We start from the raw sequence: 24,502 nt of genomic DNA, 5'->3' as shown, positions 1-24,502 counted from the left end.
TAAAACTCATCTGTTTGAGCTTATCTGAAGTTTATAAGCAATGTTTTGATGCTTGCAGAGAGTTACAGGTTCTTTGTGTGCAGCATTGACCTGAGAGGCAGCAATGTGCTGGGAAATCAGAAAGAAAAACAGAAAATTGTAGCCTTGTGTAGTATCTGTGAATCAAGTTTTGCCTGATTTATTTTTGTTACACATTGTCAAAACCTTTAACATCTCAATTACTAAATTACTTTAAACAATTCCTGCTTCTTTATTCAACTGAACATTTTAGTTAAACAGTTGAGTCAAGGTCGTTGCTTATTCATAGCAGTTGGAATGGGTTGTGAAGCACAGCTGCAGATGTTTGTCCCATTGATGAGCACGGGCAAACTCTGCTCTGCTTTTGCAGTAAACAAACAAGCTGCAGGGTGCCTGGAAGCAGGGCTGGCATAGAGGCAGTCAGACACCATCTAGAAGTAAAACATCCAGAACAGCACTGCAAGGACTGATGCTCTGAGAAAAACTGGTATATGAACCAGGGAGAAATCAACCTGCCAAGAAGCTTTTCTTAATTTCTTCTCTGTGGATTAGATGGACAACCAAAAAATGAAGGTTGGCTGCATTATTTGTGCTTATAAAACTTCATTTGAAATGCTCCTTTGGCTCTAGTTTAGAGAGAAATAGCTTCCATAGTTGGAAATAATTGTTTTCAATGCAAGAAAGCGTGGCTTGCTAATATCGCTCTCATTCAGTGCTTTACCCCTGACAGTAGCTATGACCTGATTCTGAGAAGTAAATTTTGCAGTGATCTTCTATAGGTTTCTATGTCATTAGAGAGGTAGTCTTTCTCATAGCTGGCAGGAAGCATTTAGGTTATCTGTGTATTCTTGTGCAAATTTTAGTAAGTTTTTGTTGTGTTGGGTTTTTTTCCAAACAGAAATAGAAAAGTCAACCCCAAATCCTAGTAAGGGCTTCCAATTTTCTTTTCCTATAGATGTCTGATTCTTTATGTGATCCACTGATAGACTGGAGTTTCTCAAACATAAAATAAATTTTGGGGGAGAAAGTGATTTAGTCATTTTTTAATTCATTGTTCTAATCACAGCAGGTGTGTAGCATTTTTATTTTGCTGTGCTAGCCTTGTAACAGGTAACAGGCACATTAGTGTTATCTTTTTGGATGCTTTTGTCTCACATAAAGTGAGTGACTTTGACTTCCTTGAAACCCCAGGAACTTCATTTCTAATAACCATAATGTGTGTGGTTTTGATATCACGTTTTTGATTGTCACTCTTCATTCAAGCTATTTCTGAACACATAGTTTTTCCAACTATTTTCAGTGAGGAATTATCACCAAGCCTCCTGCATACCTATTTCTCTGATTTTGTTTTGTTATGATATAAACAATGAAAATGTGCAGGCTTCGAAGCGCTATACATTTTCCAGCATATAAAATGGAGATGACATTCCTTAAAAAATGCATTATGATATAAAAGCATATTTAGGAGCCTGAACAAAAATTCATGATCAAATGTCTTTGGATATGAGTTAACATTCACAGCATCTATGTAGGGCATGAAGATGTATCAGAGCTGACTATAGGTAGCATAACCCACCATAGCTTTTTCAACTCCTTGAAGTGTTTTAAAGTAGTGTGAGTGTGTGTGTCTGAAACTGTTCTCTGGATATGCTTTAAACGTGTCATTTTGTGATTTGAAAATTTTCTTTTCATTTTCAGTCCCATTCTTTTTTTCAGCGTTCTTCTACCTGTTTGTATTATTGAAGTCCCGGTGTGCTTCTGAGTGCTATGAGGTACTAACTCCACCATCTGTAAATCCCACTAACTAAGCTTCTAGAACCTTTCACACAGCTCTCTGCTGAGTGATAGGTGGGGGCAATGAAAAAGAGTTCTAATAAAAAGCAGTTCTAGTTCTGATGAATTGTTGTGTCAAGTAAATGGAACTGAATAAACTTAGATGCTGTTTTACATCCTTCTGAAACAAGGCTGGTAAAAACATAAGACAGAGGCAGTCATCAAGAATATGTGCTAAGTTTAAAGGGAAAATAATCTTAGAAAGTATTCAGGCTTTAGTGGGGTTTTTTTCTTTGTTTTGTTTTGTTTTATAAAGAACAATCAAACTCATTTTAGATGACTTTTATCATGAAGTCATTTTTCATTTCACCAATGTATATTATTTATGATTTATATGTAATTTCATTTATATGAACTCTTGTCATTACTGTGTGGTATTATATAGAATGTTTACTTTTTGAAGGCAGGAAGTTATTGAAATTTTCAGACTTGATAAACAGAGATTTGTACTCCTACTTCTCTGTAAGCCACATTTTAGCACAAGTGAGAGGGAATAGCATAAGGGGCTGTTGTCTTAAATATGTTTAGGAGCCACCATCCCTTTCAAATACTTCAAGACATGTCCTAACTTGTACAATGTGATGAAGCAGAAGTTTTGTCTTGTGCAAGAGTGGGTGAAAAGAAGAGAGTAAAGTGTGAAGCAAGGCAATTATTATTATTATTTATTTTTGGTAAGTAGAGTTATGCCACTGTTTTCACACACACCAAACCAGAACAAAAAAGTAATGATTGTACACTCCCAAAAATGCTGAATTTCACTGGATAATTACTTTGTTCTTTTTTCGTCAAAATGTGACTACCATTTCAGCTTAGCTTAGTTTGCCTTCCTCTAATACGAGTACTTGTGTGACATTAAGACACAAGAGAAATGTTTGGAAAGGTAAAAATTGCCAATGATTTTCTATGTCATATATAAACTATTCTGGTTAGTTAGTCATTAACCTTAAATTTCAATGGTTATTGTGAGCTACAAGTTTGGCTCTCTGGACAGGAACAAAAAGTAATCATAAGCAAAGCTGATAATTAGCACAAACAAGTGGCATTGCTAACTCATTTCTAGCAAACCTGAGATAGGAAGTAATTAAATGGGAAGGAACTGATTAGCTGTCTGGTAGTTAAAGTGAGAGCTCAAAAGCTGAGAGGAGAAAGATAATGTCGTCCTACACAAGCAAATAGGTGAGGGCAAATTAAAAATGTTCTTTTTGTTTTATTTCTCTCTCTCTTGTCTGGGCTAAAGCCAATGGGATAAGGTTCAAAAAGACCAAATGCCAGGTCCTGCACTTTGTCCACAACCCCAGGCAATGCTACAAGCTTGGGGCAGAGTGGCTGGAAGACTGTGTAGAGGAAATGGACCTGGGGGTATTGATTGATGCTCAGCAGAACATGAGCTAGCAGTGTCCCCGGGCAGCCAAGAAGGCAAACAGCATCCTGGCTTGCATCAGAAACAGTGCTGCCAGCAGGAATTCAGCTTTGGTGAGACTGCACCTGGAGTACTGTGCCCAGTTTTAGGCTCCTCACTGAAAGAAAGACATTGAGGCTTTGGAGTGTGTTCAAAGAAGGGCAACAAAGCTGGTGAGGGGTCTGGAGCACAGGCCTAATGTGGAGCAGCTGCAGGAGCTGGGTTTGTTCAGTCTAGAGAAGAGGAGGCTCAGGGGAGACCTTATTGCTCTCTATAACTACCTGAAGGGAGGTTGTTGTGAACTGGGGGTAAGCCTCTTCTCTTGTGTAACTGGTGATAGGACTAGAGGGAATGGCTTCAAGGTGCACCAGAGGAGATTTAGGCTGGATGTTAGGAAACTCTACTTCTCTGAAAGAGTGGTCAGGCATTGGAATGGGATGAGGTGGTGGAGTCACTGACCCTGGAGGTGTTCAAGGAATGTTTGGACATTGTGTTGAGGGACATGGTTTAGTGAGAACTACTGGTGGACTGGTGGGTGGTTGGACTGGATGATGTTTTAGGTTTATTCCAACCTTGGTGATTCTGTGATTCTGTATAGTCATTTGTAACTGAACATAAAAGATGCTGTGTTGTTGCATTGAAGCCATTTTTTTCTTTATATATATATGCTTAATCAACTTGCATGGAAGTTGTGTTTTCTAGAATGGCTTTACAAGATTTGGTAACTTGAAGCTGTAAAATATTTAGCAATGCAAGCCTATATTTTCTTACTACTCCATTGCTGACATGCACCAAAAAGGAATTATGACAGCCTGTAGAAACTGTGCTACATACATGGAGCTTATTTCTTGATCATTCACCTGGAAAAAATACTGTTATTATCTTTTTTGCTACATCTCAAGATGGGGACTTGATCTCAGAATGTAATCACGTTTTCTTAAGTAAAGTCTGAATTTCTAAAGAAAAAAAAATTAAAATGAAAAACTATTTTAAAATCAAGCTAAAATGTTGTGAGAAAATCAGGTCTGTTATGTTTTGTTTTGATATTTTGTCCTTACTCTTTCAGAACTCCAGTACCTACACATCTGCCAACACCATTCCCTACAGTTTCTTCTGATGTGCTGGCCCTGCCTGAGCCAGTCTTATCCTCTCTGAGTTCCCCAGAGTTATCGTCTGCATGCCAGGAGGGATTGTGCCACAACGGAGGCACTTGTCATCCAATCTCCCTGCCTACTGGGGCCACCTCGTTTGAGTGTGACTGCCCGTTACACTTCACTGGACGGTTCTGCGAAAAAGGTAGCTGTGGTTCAATTTCTTCTACGTCATTTGTGAAATGGACGTCTTATGTTCTTTTGAGACAAGAAATGGGGAAGGAGTAATAGTAATCATGTTACTTTTCTTACCATCTCAGTTGTTGATAACTCAGAAATGGATTCATTCAGGTATTTAGGATAATATTTTCTTGCAGTGTTAGGCAAGTGATAGCAGATCTGGGCATGTTAATAAGAGTAAGACTTTGGTTAGTGGGAAAAAAAAAATGTGATTTGTATAAAACCTTATGGACAGCTTTAATGCATAGCACACAACCTAATATTTCTTGTAAATAAGAAAGTTTGTTTATGAATATAGGAACAATATTTTTTGTGTTTGTGCCTCTGTAGATGATCCTTCAATGAAGAACACTGTAGGTCATTTACACTTCTATTGTATTTATACTGTTTATAATGCACAGTTTACTCAAATGAACATAATTAAAATTTCAATATAACGAATTCTTTGAACAGTTTTTGTTTCTGTGAAAAAAACAAACAAACAAAAAAAACCTAACTACTAGGTTTTCGGTTTTGAAATCCTAATTATTTTGCATTACCACTTTTCAGAAAGGTGTAGGGTTTTTTTGATAGATTTTTTTAACTGGCTACTGAAGCTGTTTTAGCATTTAAGTTGCAGTCAGTTATTAATGTTGGTAGATAATTCTTGTAGTATTTCACATCATCACTGCTGTACAGAAAAAGATAAAAACACCTCAATTGTGATTATGCAACTGTAACATTCTCCTAATGAACATCCCAAGGTATAAAATGCCAGCAGTGAGGGTTAAAAATGCACTTTCCAGACTGCTAGTGTATCTGAGCTAATATCACCTTGTATTACAGTGTGAAAGTAGGTCATTACTCTCAGTATGAGAAAATAATCAATGGCAGTCAGCTCAAAAAAATAATTGCAGTGTGCTGCTGTAGATATCAGAGAATATTATACTTTTCAGCCTTCCCCAAGTCTATAATGCTTTAAATCATATACATTCAGCTTTATCAGTGTAAAAATTGTATTCTGTTAATATGTTCTTCATAGTTTGCATTTACTTTCAGAGGCTGTACAAATTGCATTGCAGAAAAGTGGAACAAAAAAAGTGGGTTTCCTTCAAGGATAACAGGTTTATTTTCCAGTCAGTGTGCTTCATCAAAGCATTTTCAGTATTTTCATAAAGCATTTTGTCTGTATACATACATTTATTGTGCTAAAATTACTTATCTGTTCCAAAGAATGCAGTAGACCTCCTCTGTATCAGCTATAAGTTGTAATATGCTTGATGTGAGAATTTTGATTTTCCAGAGAGTTATACTAGGAGTAGGCAATGTGAATTTTAAATAGGAGTTTGGTAGACATCTTGTGGCACCATCCCATACCAGGTTATGCGCATAACCACAGCACTGGGTGATTCCTTTTCTCGATTCCACTCATGTCTGACTGGTGCATGTTCTAATCTAGTTCTACTTTACAAATGATCTGTCAGTCCCAAGGGATTTTCTGCTCTTTGGTGTTTTCAGTGAAAAAAGATGTAATCTAGCTCTGAATAATGTCATTATTCAAAGAGCACTTACCTCACAGAGCCACAGACTTTTGTCAAACTGTCTTCCGGACCACTGACTGAAACAACTATTTTTATGTTGCTCATACAAAAATATGTCATTCTAAGCCATTTCTACCTTTGAAACTTAACCAGGACAGGCCTGCTGAGTTCTTACAATGGGGTGAGCTGGCTGTCTTTCAACTACGTTTTTGGAGAATTTACCTATTTATCTTGTCCATGTAAAGGAAGTAGTTATCTTCTCTGGGTCCCTTTTCTGTAACTTTGTTTCAAAAACCAGATGTGGTAATATGACTGAATTAGTACCACTTCATGAGCAAATTTAAAGCAGGGGACTATTACAGTAAGACAGTTTTGTAACTAGAGCTATGATGATTAGGACCAAAACATCCTACTTTAGACACAGTGGTAACTGCTCAGTTTGGTAAAATCTGAATAGGAATTTAAAAAAAAAAAAAAAAAATACACTAATGAAACAGGTTAGCTCCATTAGAGAATGTAACATCAGATGTATAACGATATCATCCTTATAGGCTGTGTGTCTCATTTCCATGAGATTTCTCTTTTTTCTAAACTTGGAAAAGAAGCCGTCTGCTTTGCAGAACCTTGCAGGCAAGCTTGATGAAGAGATTTTTAACAGTGATCCATTTTTCTGTGTAGGATGCGTTGTAATAGATATAACATGGAAAAAAAGTCTTTTTTTCCCATTGTATGGAGGAGACAAATTAAGGAGTTCTCTTCACAGATCTCTGCTTTTAAAATGCACAACCTCACCTTCAATAGATCTCTGCTTCATGCTTAGCACTGCTGTGTCACCAGGGCTGCAGTGTGTGACAGGCTTAGTTTCAGCTCCCTGGGCAGCTGCAACCCATGTGTTTCCATGCTGTATGCTTATATAGATCGGGATCTGATTTGATGTATTCTATATTTAGCAGCTGAAGAGTAACTCTAGCATAAAGTGATTTCATTTAGTCCTAAGGTTTCTACAAGACTGATAATTTAGTGTAATGAGATGAGAAAGTGCCCAGCTGAACTATCATTGTAATGTCTGACATTCAGGGACCAGTTCTTCAGAAAGTATAGGAAGAACTCATAATTACAGAGCATGAATGTATCCAGTGATCATTTTGTAATCATTTATTACAGATCAGGGAGAAATGGTAATCACAGAGTAAGGATGTACTGAGACTACAGGGAGAAAATAAACAGTCTTGTATACAATCCAATCAAGGAAATTGTGTTTTGACTCTGTAAGAATAAATGTATCTAACTGTTTTAATCATACTATGTTCTATATATGTATATTTCACACACTGTTCCACCTAGAAATCTACCTTATATCTACCACTGACTAAATTCAGAGGGAAAATATTTGCCTAGCTGACATAGAAACAAACAACAAGACCCACTGCAGGGTCTTGTTCACAAGACCTTGCATAGGTATTTTGTCTTTGTGCATTTATTTTATATTTGGTCTAAGGTGTATCACTTCACTTCTTGGTAGGAAACATGTATTTCTGATAGCTCACAACACCATCTTCTATAGTAAAAGCAACTGAATGTCATTATCTCAGTTATGTAGTTCAGTTTGATAAGAGTTATTAAATAGTTCCTTCTCCTATTAGGTGCTCCTTAACCAATAAACTACAGCAGATTGTTCTCCCCTCATGAGAAATATGTTGAGGTAAAAAGCATCATGGATGTAATAGGGACAACCAGATTTCTTGTAGGGTTTTTATGTTAAAAAATCTGATAACTTTGAAATCTGTGATATGTTTAAATGATGATACTTAAAAGTAGAAATCTATCTCTACTAGAGAACAATTTATATGAATCAGTCTATTTCCTAAAGTGAAACTGAAGATATGGATGCTATATAAGTCTATAAAACCCATAAAGAGCCTATAAGCAGGAGGGGAGTCAGCTCTTTGAAAGGGAAGATAACAGCAGGGCAAGGGGAGATGGTTTTAAGTTGAAGGAGGGAAGATTTAGGTTGGATATCAGGGGGAAGTTCTTTGCTATGAGAGTGGTGGGGTGCTGGAACAGGCTGCCCAGAGAGGTTGTGGATGCCCCAACCCTGGAAGTGTTCAAGGACAGTTTGGATGAGGCTCTGGGTGTTGTGGTCTAATATTGAATGTGGAGGTTGATGCCCTTGCCCCCAGTGGCAGGGGGATTGGTTACTGCTGATCCTTGAGGTCCCTTCCAGTCTGGGCCATTCTGTGATTCTGTGATATGATTCTGTGTTAATACTGAGGCCTCAATTCTTTTAGTACTGCTTTAATTTTTTATTTTTTTTTTTTTTTTTAAATGCAAATTTCCAGTGTTATATTTGCTGCCAGTTAAAATTAATTTTTACTAGTAAACAGTGTGTACTGGGTCATATAGCAGAAAGAATGGACTATACAAATAAAAAATATAGTGAAGCTTAACCAAAAATATCATGACTAAATAGTGTAATTTTCCTATCTGGGTAAATATGCTTTGATTTTAACATGAAATGTGTTTATTCCTTCCTCCGTTAACAATTCTTTATTAGCTAAGTGGTTTTATCTGTTTCATTGTGATTTCCCTACACACAAGTGGAAAAAGCAGAATGTTTCTTTTCTAGCTTGAAGGCAGGTAGTTGTTTATTATGGTAAAGTCCACAGTGATAGGTTTAGAATATCACTGTCTTGCATGTGCAAAGAAAGTATGTGTCTGATAGTTAATTATAAGATTAACATCTCTAACATCTCTAAATATTTTAGTATTCTATAAAAGTTTTATAAATTGTTCAATCAATGAATTTTTAAATGTCATGTGTTAAAAACAGGAAAACATCTGTTAAATTTGATATTTCGCTTGTGTATATGCTATACTTAAAGGTCAGTTCTTTTGACAATGCTACAAAACCAGGAGTAAAGTGGGAGGCTGTTACAAGCATTTATCTTTCACCAGTCCCACCTAGAAATCTTGCAATATTTGTTCTCTGATACACACTTTGGAATACTTGATTTATTAAATAATATTGGTAATATCACCTTAAATATCGAAGATTTATTTTAATAGCAGCTTTTCCAAAATTTTCTCATAACTTAGCAGTTCTGACTTGCATCACTGACTAATATCATTCACTTCAGAGTATTTTTTCTTGTCTTTATTTGTTTTTGAAAATAAATGTAGCTGGTCCATGAGGTAAAGATTTCAATCATATTTTGACAGAGTGAATGTCATGACTCTGCTATGTCATTGGTCTATTTATGTCTTCAGTAATGTTTTATACTGTGTATAGCAAGCCTATAACAACTTGCAGCATCAAAAAGAAGAAAAAGTGGAAATCATATGCAGAAGTGTGTGAGGAGGACCAGTCTCTCCCATTAATCTTACTTAAGAAGAGGCTGGGGGGAGACATTATTGCTCTCTTCCAATACCTGAAAGGTGCTTACAGTGAGAGCAGGGTTAGTCTCTTCTCACTGGTGACAGAATGAGAGGAAATGGCCTCAAGTTGCACCAGGGTAAGTTTGGGTTGAATGTTAGGGAACACTTCTTTACTGAAAGGGTTGTTAAGCATTGGAATAGGCGCCCCAGGGAAGTGGTGGAGTCACCATCCCTGGATGTGTTTAAAAACCATTTTAGGTTGTAGCTGGACTTGATCTTGAGGGTCTTTTCTATGCTGAGCAGTTCTGTGATTCTGTATGTCACCTCTGAGGATTATGACTACGTATGTTTTATCTCTAAATTCCAGGAGAGCTGGTACATGTTTATCACAAAGAATATATGTACAACTCACCAAATTCCAGGATTCTTTTAACACAGATATTTTCATAGCTATTTCTAAAGAAAACAAGTTATGTAATCCATTTTCCTTTTTGTGCAGTAGTAGATATGAAGAAAATACTGCATTTAAAATGACAAAAAATATTTAACAATATTGCAGTCCAAGAAAAAAAAGCACCTGTATTTCCAGTATTTAATTATTTTGTTCTTCGGCTCTCCATTGGTTTCATAAGTTGCATGATTTGGGAGAATTTATACAAATATGTATATTTTTGTAGCCACAGATTTTTTTATTGTTTGAACAATATTTTATTTTCTGATCATCAGTTTAACCTCTAAATAAATACTTTTTATCTTTAAAAAACAAAATTGTCATATATCTTACAATATGATATTATGCAACAGCTTTTAGAAAACAGTCTATTCATGGATGAATATGGAGACAACCACAGAAGTCCGAGATCAGTGTTTCTGCTATGTAAGCACTGATATGTAAACTAATCACTCAGACTGCAACTTCTTGGCAAGTTCAGTCTTGTATTTATGTTTTGCAGAAGCAATTTCCAAAGCAAATAACTCTGGTTGTTGAAAAGAGAGGACCCTTGGTTCTTGAGGGCAAATGATCATTTTAGTCCAGCACTGATTTTCCAAACTAGTGGACCGGCAGATTATGTACTGTATTTGTAGTTCTACATATTAGCTTGCAGATTCTCACTGAATGTGGTTAGTACTTGCAGTCTGGTCTTGTCTTTCAATTATTTATACCTACTTCTTACAGGAAATAGCTCTTTTCTGAGTATCATATGTGACTGACTTGGCTGTCAGTCTTAGTGTTTGCCCATTATAAAAGAAGTTTTCATGTATAATGTAGATATAAGAAAGAGACTCTTTTTTAGTGTTTCTAGAAACTGATCTATTTCATTTTGTAGTTGTGTGTGGAAGCACAATGCAAAATCGCTGATGTAAAGCTATCTTTCCTTATTAGCGTGGATAGAAGGCATGAGCCTGCCCCAGTTTCAGTGCTGGAACTAGGCAAAGGGCTCTTCTCCTGGGACTTCAGCAAGACAGAGAAAGAAAACAGTTGTTTTGTCAAACTGTAGTTTCAGTGGACTGCATTCTCTTTGTCCTGAATTTTAAAATGTGCGTGTTCTAGGTAGTTTTGTTAAGTATTACAGCCACAAAAACAGAACTGAGGAAAAGAACCAAATCAGATATTAGCTATCTATAATGCTGTCCAGTGCAAGGTACGTTACCAACATCGTATTTTGGACTCTGTTTATCTCTGTAAAAATTAGCAAGATATAACATAGCCTTCATTTGATTTCATATAATGTGACCAGGGGAGTTACCAGTGAAACAAGGTATAGCCACGTATGTATTCATGTGCATAGATGTGCACACAACTTCAATTAAAGGAACTATTTTACATTATAGTAAAAAAGAATAAATATTTGACTTGCTGATATGAGACTGCAAGTCTTGTGAGCTCTTTCATTACTTTCTCAAAGAATCAGAAAAAAAAATAATACTGTAGTGCTTTGTTATTACATACTGAAGTATTACATACTTGTGCTTGGTCTCTTAACTGCTTATTAAAACGGGAAGTCTCCAAATGATTATATGGATTTGAGAAACCCTTTTTGACACTGATCTAAAGGTGTCTTTTAAATGAAGAGTTAGAATGCTGTGTTAGTACAGGAAGAATATGCGAGTCATAGTAAAAAATATTTCTGATAAAAAGCAAAATTCTGAAGGTTAATCTGTAATTATCATTTATGTTTGGGGAGCTGTTAATATGCCTGAAGTAGAAAGAAATTTCCAGATAAACAGTTAGAAAAAAATAGGCATCTTTCCATTTCTTTAATTTCTTTGTAACTTTTTAGCTTAGTAACTAAATTTGTAACTGCTTTGTAAATAGCAAATGTAAAAACAAGCAACCTTGTAAACATACTGTTAGTAATATTTCAGTTTATTCGGATATACTAATAAATTTCCCTATTCATACTAGTATATTTGGATCATGTCTAATATAAAGTATAGATTCACTTAGGCCAACTGTTGCTGTGTAGCTAGGGAATGACTCATATTTCATCCCCTGAGGGATCCATTTAGGACAGTCAGATAAATATGGTCTCAATCAGTGTTTGCAGATAAGGTTTCACCTGTTGTTTTTTTTGTTTTGGTTTGGTTTGGTTTGTTTGTTTGTTTTGTATTGTCATGATTTTATGTTAACTCCTGACTGCAGACAAAGGTTATGTCTGTCAGTATTTTTACTTATGTGTTTTCAAAAGGTTCATTCTTTATTCTCCACTAAACATTACTGTCATTATTAAGGTTCTGTATCCTCACCACATCTTATTTTTGTACTTTCTGTCTTCTGAAACCAAAAGAAAAAGTGTAACCAGGTAGGATATATTTTTCCTGATGTTTCCTGAAGTTCTGACAAAGCTTTTTCTCTGTTGTTACCTTTTGTGTTCTTCCTATAACCTTTGAAGTTTTGACAGATCCACTAATATGGTCATGCACAGACTTCATGGATTTGAAAATATGTAAGGAGGGGAAGACATCCAGTCTCATATTAGCAGCAAAATTACCTGGACATGGTAGGTGAACTTCACAGAATCATAGAATGGCTTGGGTTGGAAGGGACCTCAAGGATCATCAAGCTCCAACTCACCAGCCACAGGCAGGGCCACCAACCTCTGCATTCAATACTAGACAAGGTTGTCCAGGGCCTCATCCAAACTGGCCTTGAACACCTCCAAGGACGGGGCATTCACAGCCTCTCTGGGCAGCCTGTTCCAGCACCTCACCACTCTCATAGTAAAGAACTTCCCGCTGATATCCAACCTAAATCTTCCCTCCTTCAACTTAAAACCATTTCCCCTTGTCCTACTGTTATCTACCCTTTCAAAGAGTTTACTCCCCTCCTGTTTACAGGCTCTCTTTAGGTACTGGAAGGCTGCAATGGGGTCACCCCACAGCCTTCTCTTCTCCAGGCGGAACAAACCCAGCTCTCTCAACCTGTTCTCAGAGGAGAGGTGCTCCAGCCCTCTGATCATCTTTGTGGCCCTCCTCTGGACACTCTCCACCAGCTCCCTGTCTTTCTTGTTTTGGGGACTCCAGACCAGCACACAGTACTTCAGATGAGGCCACATGAGGGCAGAGTAGAGAGGGACAATCACCCCTCTGTCCCTGCTGGGTTAATTTGCTTAAGTGTTTTTGAAAGTGGAGAAGAACAAGACTTTGAGGGAAAAGCAGCTGGGTTCACGCAATCACACAGAATCACAGAATTGTAGGTGTTGGAAGGGACCTCTAGATATCATCGAGTCCAACCCCCCTGCCAAAGCAGGTTCCCTACACCATGTCGCACAGGTAGGCGTCCAGGTGGGTCGCTCTGTCACCCTCACCGTAAAGAAGTTCTTGCACACATTCATAAGTGGTAAAGCAATTTTGAGATAAACCTTTGACTACCCTTCTGAACTGCTGGTAGAAATTTACCACCTCAGTAACTGAGCTTCAAGGTAATTTAATATTACCTTTTCAGAAATTATGTCCCAGATCCATTGGAGTGTGTTGGCTTTACATCTATTTAATTTCAAGAACATGACAGGTAGGAATGATTTGTGTGCTTTATGTTGAAGACTCTGGCATTCTGCTACTTAATATCCCAAACTGGAATCCATCCTATTCTTAGTTGGATAAGTGATGCAGCTTCTCAGTTAAAAACAACTTACATCTCTAACACTTCTAGAGCACTTTGTGAAACTGTAAAGGATTATGGCATTTTTCTGTGATTATGGATTAAGACCAGATTAAAAGCTTGATTTAACAATAGCTTCAGATATACCTTAGTTACATCTGGAGGGAAGATGAGGTAAGGAAGGAGCTTTTTAAACAAGGTAAACATTGAGCAAAATGTCATCCACTTATAACAGTTGTCCAAGGTGCTGTAAAATGATTAACCATTGCTACTGTTACTTGCCCCCAGTTCAAGATCTTCAGAACACTTATAGGGTCTATTGCTATGGGGTATACTGCAGGGTGTTAATTGCTTTGAAAAATGTTTGTAAAAACAGTAAAAAATAATAATTGATAGAAATATTCTGAAGAGACATCAGTTTACAAGTATGTTCTCCACTCTTCATTTGCAACTCTACATCCAGTCATGAGCTATTTAAAATAATTGCTTTTAGGTAATGGATATAAATTTCTTATTTTATCAGGTAGTATTATTTAAAATGAGATAGCTGTCACATTTAGCTGTAAAGGTTTTCATGGATAAGTACTTTTAAAGAAGTTATCCTGTTATTTTTTGGGGGAAAAACAAAACAAAACAAAAACAGCAAAACCAAAAATAAAACAGTAGATGAAAGCAGTGGACAACTCTCTATCCTCATGTAAATCAGACCTTTGAAATTTTGGCATTTCTAGCACTAGGCATTAAAATCTCTGTTTAATATGGATGAAAGCTTTCTTATAATAGTAATCTTTAGGAGAACTGAAAGAATTTGATAACAAACACAATTTCAGACAATAACAGCAGAAAATGAAGTAATGAAGAGTTTAGAGTTTGTCGGGGAAAAGCTTTATTTCCTTCATTTTCCACTTGAAACTGTTGGTATAAAAATTGATTGTTTCCAAAGCTTGTAACGTATTCAGCTACTAATCGCCCAACTCCTTCATATCATATTTCATTCAAAGATAACCACTGTTGCGCAGGTGACAAATGCGTGCTTTTTTCCTTCCTTCTCCATTTATGGAATTTGCTGGAAACACCTATTGTTAATCCCTGAGTTCTCATTATTTGTTCTGTTTGTGCTAATTGCTGATAATCAAGTCATCTGCAGAAATGCTATGTGCCTCCCCAGGTAGTATGGCAATGCAACTGCAGACTTATTTTCTGAGCCTGTCTCATTTGCATTCTTCCACTGGAAACACCATGCACTAGAGCAGGTGAGGTGTTTTAAATAATCTCTTTGAGTTTTATTACATAGCCTGTAACAATGAGACATAGAAGTCTGTGCTCAGTTTAATAGCATTGAATAAATAGTGGTTAGTTAGGTTTTTTGCCAATGAAATCACCTGCATTATTGAATTAGGATAACTGTAGATTGTACTGCCTTGACAGTTTGATTTCAAGAATGCTGCTGTTAAAGGGCTGTTTCATTTGTGGATACAAAGGTGTGCAACTGCTGGTCCCAGACCATTCTTATGAGTTTCAATCAGCTGAGAGTGATGTAACCATTACTAGGAACCTCACCTCACTTCAGCACACTTCTCAGGAGCATGTCAGCTGGCAGACCCCATTTATGCCACCTCCCAAAATGAGTGTTCATTCGTGGAATACCTTGAGTTGTAGGGGACCCACAAGTGTAATTGGGTCCATTTCCTGGCTCAACACCAGACTACAGAAAATTCAAACTCAATGTCTGAGAGCATTATTTAGGCACTCCCCTAAACTCTGGCAGCTCAGGTCATAAAATCTCAAGTTACAGAATTGCAGGGATTGTGTGCCTCTGGTGGCGCAGCGGTAGAATTCCCGTTTGCAACACCAGGGGGCCCGGGTTCGAATCCCCCCCTGTCGAGCAGGGGGTAGAAGTGCCGCTCTGCTACACAGAGGGCTCGAATCCCGGGAGTTGGACTCGATGATCTCTAAGGTCCCTTCCAACTTGCACAATACTATGATACTATGATACTATGATGATGAAAGGGACCTCTAGAGACCGATTCCAAATACTATGCTAAAGCAAGTTCCATACAGTAAGTGACTATGACTAGGGTCTGTACCCACTGCCTTGGGCAGCCTGTTCCATGCCCAACCACCTTCTGCTGAAGAACCTTTCATTATACCCAGCCTGACCCTCCCCTGACACAGCTCCATGCCAATCCCTTGGGCCCCTACCAGTGTCACTAGAGAGTAGAGCTCAGCACTGCTCCTCCAGTCTATGTGGACTGACTGGACTTGATGCACCTCGGGTGCAGCTGGTCCTTTTGGCTGCCAGGGCATACTGCTGACTTCCCATCCAACTTGCTGTTGACCAAAACCCTAGATTCCTTTCCACAGGGCTGCTGTCCATATGTAGATCAGTTCTGTGCAGAACATGTGGGAGATTTTAAAGCCTGTGAGTATGCACGTTTCAGTAGAATTAAGGAGAAAAAAAAAATGAATGCACCATTAGCAGAGTAAAGGATTGAGGTATTAACTGAACAGAAAAGCAACTTTCTGTTAGATTCTTGCTCTGTGTTTTAGGCATGAAATTGCACAAACTTCAGCAAAGCCTTTGACACGGTCTGTCACAGTATTCTCCTGAGGAAACTGGCTGCCCATGGCCTATACCCATCTTTAGGTAAGGAACTGGCTAGAGGGTCATGCCCAGCGAGTAGTGGTTAATGGGGTTATGTCCAGCTGGTGACCTGTTACAAGTGGCATCCCCCAGGGGTCCGTTCTAGGGCCCATCTTGTTTAACATCCTCCATTGAAGACCTGGATGAGGAGATTGAGTGTACCCTCAGTGAGTTTGCAGATGACACCAAATTGAGAGGTGGTCTTGATCTGCCTGAGGGCAGGGACGCCCTTCAGAAGGATCTGGATAGCCTGGATTTCTGGGTTGAGGTGAATGGGGTGAGGTTCAACAGGGCCAAGTGCCGGGTCCTGCACTTTGGCCACGATAACCCCATGCAGCGCTATAGGCTTGGGGCAAAGTGGCTGGATGACTGCAAAGAGGAAAGGGGTCTGGGGGTGTTGGTTGATGCTCAGCTGAACATGAGCCGATGGTGTGCCCAGGTGGCCAAGAAGGCCAACAGCATCCTGGCCTGTAAAAGAAATAGTGTGGCCAGCAAGAGAGAGATAATCATCCCCCTGAATTCAACTCTGGTGAGGCTGCATCTCAAGTATTGTGTTCAGTTTTGGGCTCCTCACTACAAGAAAGACATCAAAGCCTTGGAACATGCCCAGAGAAGGTCAATGAAACTTGTGAGGGGTCTGGAGCACACGTCTTATGAGGAATGGGGGCTCAGGGAGCTGGGTTTGTTTAGCCTGGAGAAGAGGAGGCTCAGGGGAGACCTCATTGCACTTTACAACTTCCTGAAGGGAGGTTGTGATGAGGAAGGGCTTGGTCTCTTCTCCCAGGCAACAAACAGGTCCCAAGGAAATGGCTGCAAGTTGTATCAGATGAGGTTTAGACTGGACAGAGAGGTGGTGAAGTCATCCTGCCTGGCAGTGTTCAAAAGGCATCTGAATAAGGAGCTAGGAGATATGGTTTAGTGATTTTCTGTAGGTATGGTAAAGGGACGGTGGTTGGACTAGACGATCTTGTAGATCCTTTCCAACCTTGTGATTCTATGATTCTATGATACTTCAGTGTTATGTAATAGTAGGCAGGAGTTTTCTGAGGCTGTGTGATAAGGCAAGAAGTATGCAAATAAAACTCATTGCTAAGTGAGGAATTTAACTTATATTTTATACTTGAAATTTGCCACAAACTTTGCTTGTAGTGTTATTATCTTATTCCAGTACAGACAGAGCCTACAGGTCAGGGTTTTTGTCACTGTTAAGATGCACTCTCAGCCAAGACCTTGGCATTAATCTTTATTGTGTTTCTTATGAAAATGCATAATATATTTTCTGCATTTTCTGAACAGAGACATTCTTCATCCTTTCTTAAGGTTGTATTAATGGCACACTGAGTTCCTGCTGAGTGGTTACAGTTTCAGAAGCAGTAGATTAATACTGTACTATAATACTTCTGCACCTTATTTTTCACATAACCTAACAGAAGTATATAGGACACTGTATGGTATGCTTCTTGGTGAATTAGACTAGGACTATTTCTTCTTTCTTTTTCTTTTTTTAAATTGTTAGACTGTTCGATGTTGATACCAGGTCTTTATTTTATGGCTTTGCTCCCCTAAATAGTAGCTGATTTTATGCAGTTGTGTATGTGTATATAATGTAAAAAGCCATACAGAGATACTATATTTCAACTTCATAGGAGGTTGAACTCTTGTTGTTGTTGTCTTTGTTCTTCCTTTTTTCTTCTGTAGCTGCTGATTTCTTTTAACTTGCCAAGTCATCCAGAGCAGAGTCGATAGAATAGAAAAAGACAACTGCATCTTTTTTTTAATGAGGTGCAGAAGAAAGATAGAGACATCTTTTAAAATCTCCTTGTATTTGATTATTTCTTTTGCGTGCAGAGCAGTCTGCCAAAAGCAATGGCGACCTTATATGTGGATTTTCCCTCTTTGCTCAGATGGAAGGTGATGTCTTCTGCCCGATGCCTGCTAACTGTTGTAAACTTGAATTTGTCTTTTTATAGTCCAGAAAAAACACTACTGCTTTCCAGTCCAAACAAGTTTAAATCTAACAGATGTAAAGTATATGTTGTGCATCAGCAACAGTATTGATCCATGAAGCAGAATTAGCCAACCAACAGTTTTCCAGCTCACTCACTGAAAACAGCATTTGAGGTAGTTAATCAACTGATTTCACACATGAATCAGGAATAGATACATTCTGTGGTAAGGGCATACATGGTGGTTATGATAAAAGGTAGTTTTGGTGGGGGGAAAAAAATATTTCTACATAAAATACCCAAGATTTCCTATTGCTTCCATGTGTTGTCTGCCCATAACCACTGTGCTCTGTGATTACTTACAAGTGACGATGACAATTACTGTGAAAATGATAATACAACAGGAAACATTTCTACACTGTGAGGATGACAGAGCACTGGTGAAGGTTTCCCTCAGAGGCTGTGGAGTCTCCCGCTTGGATATCTTCAAAAGCCACCTGGATGTTTTCCTGGGCCACCCTACTCTGGGTGACCCTGCTTGGATGGGGTTGGACCAGATAGACATGGAGGTCCCTGCCAACTTCAGCCATTCTAGGATTCAGCGATATGTAATAAACAAAATTAGAATCTGTTTATTTATTGTTAGAAATCTAGATGCAGTTATACAAACAGTCATTCTAACAGTTGTTATAAGTGTATGAAGGTTTCCCTGCTTCCATCACCAAATAAAGAGCTATAAATTTTCTTTCTTTATGTGGGAGGGGGGATTGAGGTGGAAAATGTTTCTGTGTGTTTTTGCTGTAATTCAGAGACTGTAAGTTTTTATTCTGAGAGAGAAGTAAGAACTTTGTAGAAAACAAGTTATAGCAACATAACTGCTGATTAACTACTGAAGAAATGATGAATGCAAAAACTTTGAAAAGGTTAACTTATATGAACATGCTGAAGATTAATTATTATTCCTTCCGCTCTTGATATTTCTGGATACCAGTATGTGCATAATAAAACCTAAAAGTTTTCAGTGCTATATTTCACTACAGGCTTGTGAACTCCTTATTTACTTCCTTTTGTAATTGTGGCATGCCTGATAATTCAGACCAGCTGCTTGCAAAATTCAGTTAGAATCCCTTGTGATCTTCATCATTAAGAGAATGTAGCGAAGATCAAATGGAAAAATCCCATGGTAATTTGAGGTGGGAATTTTATTAAGATAATGGTCAGGTAAAGATGTAGTGTAAGAAGGTGTATCAGAGAATTTCACCAAGAAACTAGATACATGTGCTTTCAAACAAATATTATTTCAGATGGGTGTACTCAAACAGTTGTGTTACAATTTGAAGTTAATGACTACTGTACTTTACATTTTCTCTTCATTCTCAAAACCCTTCTCTCAAAATCTGCAGTAGCTTGTTCTGAAAAAAAAAAAAAAAAAAGAAAAAGAAAAAAAAAAAAAGAAAAAAAAAAAAGAAAAAAAAAAAAAAAGAATACTAATAAATATATTCCAAAATGGCCTGAATGACTATAATGAGACCACAGGAATTATTTTGTTTGGCTGTAGGTTCTGGACTATACAGTTGAGCTGAAGGTAGCAAAGAAAAAACCTTCCTCAAGGAGAAGCATGAAGAGAGATTACATTCCAGAGTACACTTGAAAGAGATAAGTTTAGCAAAAAGTTTACATCAGGTAGTTTTGTAGTATTAGTTTCCTAGAGCCAGCTTGTTTCACAGTAACAGTAGAAGAGATACTTACAAGACATTGTTCAATTCAAGAAAAGAAATAAAGGCAAAAATACCAAAGAAAAGTGCAATAGACCGTTATCAATCAAAGAATGTGAATGTTTCTCTCACACAGTGTATTTGAGAAAAGAAAGAACAATCAGATAAGGAAATAGAAAAGAACCCTCTCCAAGTAACAGCTATTTTAGAGCAAAGCCTTGTTCCTCAGAGTAACTTAGACTGCTTCAGAAACTGCCTCTAGTATCCACAAAAGTTCTGTAGGAAACTCATTTTCCATGCAGTTGCTGACATACTCTCTTTCTATTACAGCCTGGCAAGTTAGTTGATAGATAAACCTTGACTATTAAATAGTAAGGGTGTATTAGCCTCAGACTCAGAGTTTAACTTTTGGATTTTGTCACTCGCTGCAATTCTTGCTGCACATTCTTCTCCAGTCTTCATATGGTAATTATGATGCAAAGTGATAATTCACTCTCTCATTCTTTAACTGGATGCTTTGTTGTAGATGCTAACGAGGCTGAACCTTGTAGTATTCGGAGGGGGGGAGATGTTGTAAACATGTAGGCGGTAGCAGGGCTTTTTCGGGATGTGACGGTGATAATAACCCAGCCTCTTCCGTCCCCTATCTTGTGATGTACCTTGGGCACGCATTTCAAACGTGCACCCTAGGGGGCGTAGACGAAGTAATTAAGGTATATAAGGTGTTGATTACTCCTAATAAACGCCATTTTGCCACCTTTCTTGATGAGTCACGGTGGTCTTTTTGGCCCTAGCGAGGGTTCCGCTAGTACCTGGGCAAGAGGGGGTTTGAACTATAATTGTGCACAGCAACAGCTTTTTAAGATTTGCTTCAGAGAGGTCCTTATGTGCTTCCTAGGGTAATGGTAGGGCTTCTGGTAACTTGGAACAGCTGTTCTTGATAGCTAATGTCATAAAAGATACAAAACTGAACGAATTAGGTGCTACTATAATCTGTCAGTTTTCATACTTCAGTAGTGAAATCTGTCCAAGTACCACCATGTTAAGTTCCAAATCCCTTTTTTTTCTGCCAAGGAGCAGCAGATCATTCACAAGGGCTGTGCTTTCATAGACATAATCAGCTGTCTTTAACACAATACTGTACACTACAACCCAACTCATTCTTACTAAAATGCTTCTGATTAGAAGCCAAATACTGTGGATGCAGTTGTCTGATCATGAGCTTTAAATCCTCTGCCAGTAGCTCCAGACCAACTGTAGATATACCATGTTGTTTTGTTTTGTTTTAATCCTATTAATCACAGATTTTTGTATAACATGAGCATTTTATTTTGTTTATCCAGTAAAGGCATGTGTATGTTATCAGTGATTTATTTATTTATGTATTTGAATTCTTTCTTATCCTAAAAGAAAATGTCTTTCCACAAAGGAAAGCTCAACTTTACTTGAATTTGGAAACTCAGTATGTTAATTTTCAAAGTGAATGTTCAGGATTCATTTGTGTACAGCAGTTTTAAAGTATGTATTTGAGTATCAGCATGATGTGAGTGTGCATTAGGCATCAGCATTTCATTCTTGGCATCTGATGTTCTCTGTTATTAGTAAGAAAATTGTTGTGTTTTGTTTTTTTTTTTTCTTTTTAATTTTATTTATTTGTTTATTTATTGTCTAGTGATTACATAATGACAGTTTCCCTCAGTTTTAGTTAATTAAAAATCTTTACCTGGATGACTGGCTTACATGAGAGAAAACAACAACTAATAAGTTGAATATTTGACGTATATTCAACATGTTGAGAAACTGTAATATCTCTGGCATTAGATTTCAGGAAAATCTAAGATGAGAGTTTATCTGGTTTGGAACAGTTTTGTGGTTATTACAAAAACAAGTAAATCCATACCCCATAATGTAAGTGTTACTTGTCTTGCTAGAATACGTGGCTGATCCACAACATTGTAACTTTTACACGATAATCCAGGTTATGTTTCCATTACTGGCATTTTGCATTATATTTTGTCCATATGCAAGGTTGTGCCACTCTGTCCACTTTCAGATGGTTAGTGGCATGTGGTCGTGCTCTCAGCTTTTTCTGAGAAATCACTGATCTTCAGGAAGGGTGTGAACAACTCATAAATCATATGAATTTATTAGCATTGAGATTCACATATTTCTGATGAGTACTGCTGCTTGTGTGTTTTAGTCTAACCTCATGCCTTTTACACCAGATCTGATTCATGTCTCACTAACGTTGAATAGGAATATGTATTTCTCTAAAACCCAGCTCCCATCCCTGGAGTACCAGAAACATACTACAAGTGAGAAATCAAAGGCTTTATATGACAAAGTATCTTTAAAGAGATGTATAAGTGTGTAATACTTGGGCTTTCATTAGTTTTTAAAGTATGCATGTCAAGAAGGATTCAAATAATTGGTTTCTGGAGTTCAATTCCTTTTAGCTTCCCTCCTCAACAGTGTTAAAGCTCTTGTCACTAAATGATGTTTTGTAGGTAAATGATCAGTGTTTTAGACTTCTCATAGAACATTTTTATAACTTCATAAGAAAGATGAAGGAGTACATTTTTGTATATATAAAGAGTATTTTTAATGGCAGTACTGGCAATTTATCAGGATTCTGATACCAGCAAGAACTTGATATTTTTCATCTTACAGAGATTTTTTAAAACTGAAATAGAGAAATTTGATATTAAATTTGGTTGGAAATTATTTAGCTGCTATCAGCTATCTTTTCTGTGTGGGGAGAAAAAAAAAAAAAAAAAAAAAAAAAAAAAAAAAAAAAAAAAAAAAGAAGAAGAAACTGTCTCCTATTGTCCTTTAAAATAAATTTCTGAAAATGTTGATTTAGAAAGGTAACTGTTTCAACCCATTAAAGAGCCAGTCACATCTTGTACCTGAATTCACAATTTTTAGCCTATGGTACTCTATTAAATAAGTGGCAATACAGTTCTTAATAGATATATTCAGAAAAGTCATCTGTAGTTTGTCAAAATAATAGGCTTTTGAGCTCCGATGGCACTTTCTTTGTATTCTGCCATTACAAGTAAGTTCCATCTGAAGTTCTGAATTTCTGGGTATTAACACAGAAATACATTTTCATGCAAAATCCTAATGTATTGCTACCATTTCGTAATTTTTATTCTTTCTGCTCTTTAAGAGCTGGTAACAGCTCTGAGAACTTCAATGTTTGGTGTGTTTCAGTCTTCTATCTTTTGAAAATCGAAGTAAACCAGCTATTTGCTAGTATTTTCTGCAGCTGTCTCAAAAAAGAAATGAATGACAAAGCTGTCTGAACTCAGCCTGTTAAGATGATTTTCATATGAATAAAGACTTGCTATTGAGTAGTCTATCATGTAGAATCCATTTAGCCTGAACTCTTTGGTATCATTGAAGTGCGTGTTTAATTTCAATACTGATATAACAGCTGTGGACATCCATTTGTAATTTCATGAGGACTGCTGGTATAACTTTGGGAGATCAAGACAATGCTTTTTTTATTTGTGCCCTTGATATAGAATATAATAGTGGTTCCTTTTGCAAAGAAAAGGGAGTTCAAATATTCAGCACAAAATATTTAGTGCACTTGTGTCAGTGGAAAATGCAAGTAAGTAATACATTTCAAGCAATTACCTCGTTTGATTACTCATTTTCTATTGTGTAGTCTAGATATTGAGAAAATTACATAATGTATTAATGAATTTATGCAGGTATTTTAGCTATAATTTGTAGAACTCGGTATTGACTTCTGAACATCAGTCCTAGATTAAGTTCTGTGCAGGCAGCAACTTTGATTCAGGAAATTTTAGTACAGTTTGTAGAAGGCTGTGCAATGTTATCTATACTTAAGTACTTGCTGAAGTGTTTGTTTTATTAAATATGCAAACTGAAGTTAGGAAAGATATGTAACTGAATTAACACTGAAAAGTCCCTGGCATTCTGTGATTTATTTGATGAGACATTCAGAGAAATTTAATAGTGTGGGCTTAGCAAAGTCATGAAAACTTTTGCCCATGAGGAGAAAAAAAAAAAAAAAAAAAAGCCTTTAACTAAAGTTTAATGAGAAAAGTATTAATAACTGTCCCCAAACTAAGGTGAAGGGGAATAGGAAACTTGCTGTGCTTTGGTACTATTGATTATGGACTCCTAGGATTCTTCATTATCAGTCAGGTTTGCCTTGCTTATAAATGTATTAGAGTTCTGGGGCAGATCACTCACTGTTAAAGTGACTGTTCAATCCCTAAAGGCAGGCAGGGTGCAGAGCCTAGATATGTGTGATTTCTCAGTAGCATCCCTCTTGTACTTCTACCTTCTTTCCAGGTAATTTTGTAAAAGACTATAAAGAATCCTATTGATTGAGCTTGGAAAGTTGTAAATGTGATTTATGAGCTATATTTGATTAAAAGTGTGGCTGCTCTGGGGGACACAGACATTTCTTCCCCCTTGGTCTTACACTGTGTAAATCACTTAAATCCATTGCCTGAGAGAGTAGGCCTCTATAAAAGACTAGTAAAAATGGAAAGTTGCACTGGAAAACTATGTAGGAGAGCTTTATTTTAAGTGGAGTGCTAAGGCAAAAGAAGATGCATGAGTATAAGAGAAGTAAA

The 24,502-nt window shown here is 37.3% G+C and overlaps 1 protein-coding gene across 1 annotated transcript in view; it reads left to right on the top strand.

The window, feature by feature from the left end:
- EYS (eyes shut homolog) overlaps window positions 1-24,502 on the top strand; it is a 710,358-nt gene that overhangs the window by 514,637 nt on the left and 171,219 nt on the right. Inside the window, exon 36 of the mRNA XM_072333503.1 lies at window positions 4,317-4,546. Within this exon, the coding sequence (XP_072189604.1) occupies window positions 4,317-4,546 (230 nt within the window). The remainder of the gene's footprint in view (window positions 1-4,316; window positions 4,547-24,502) is intronic.

Source organism: Excalfactoria chinensis, chromosome 3 (assembly GCF_039878825.1).
Source record: "Excalfactoria chinensis isolate bCotChi1 chromosome 3, bCotChi1.hap2, whole genome shotgun sequence".
NCBI lineage: Eukaryota > Metazoa > Chordata > Aves > Galliformes > Phasianidae > Excalfactoria > Excalfactoria chinensis.
This window is presented reverse-complemented; position numbering and strand designations above follow the sequence as displayed.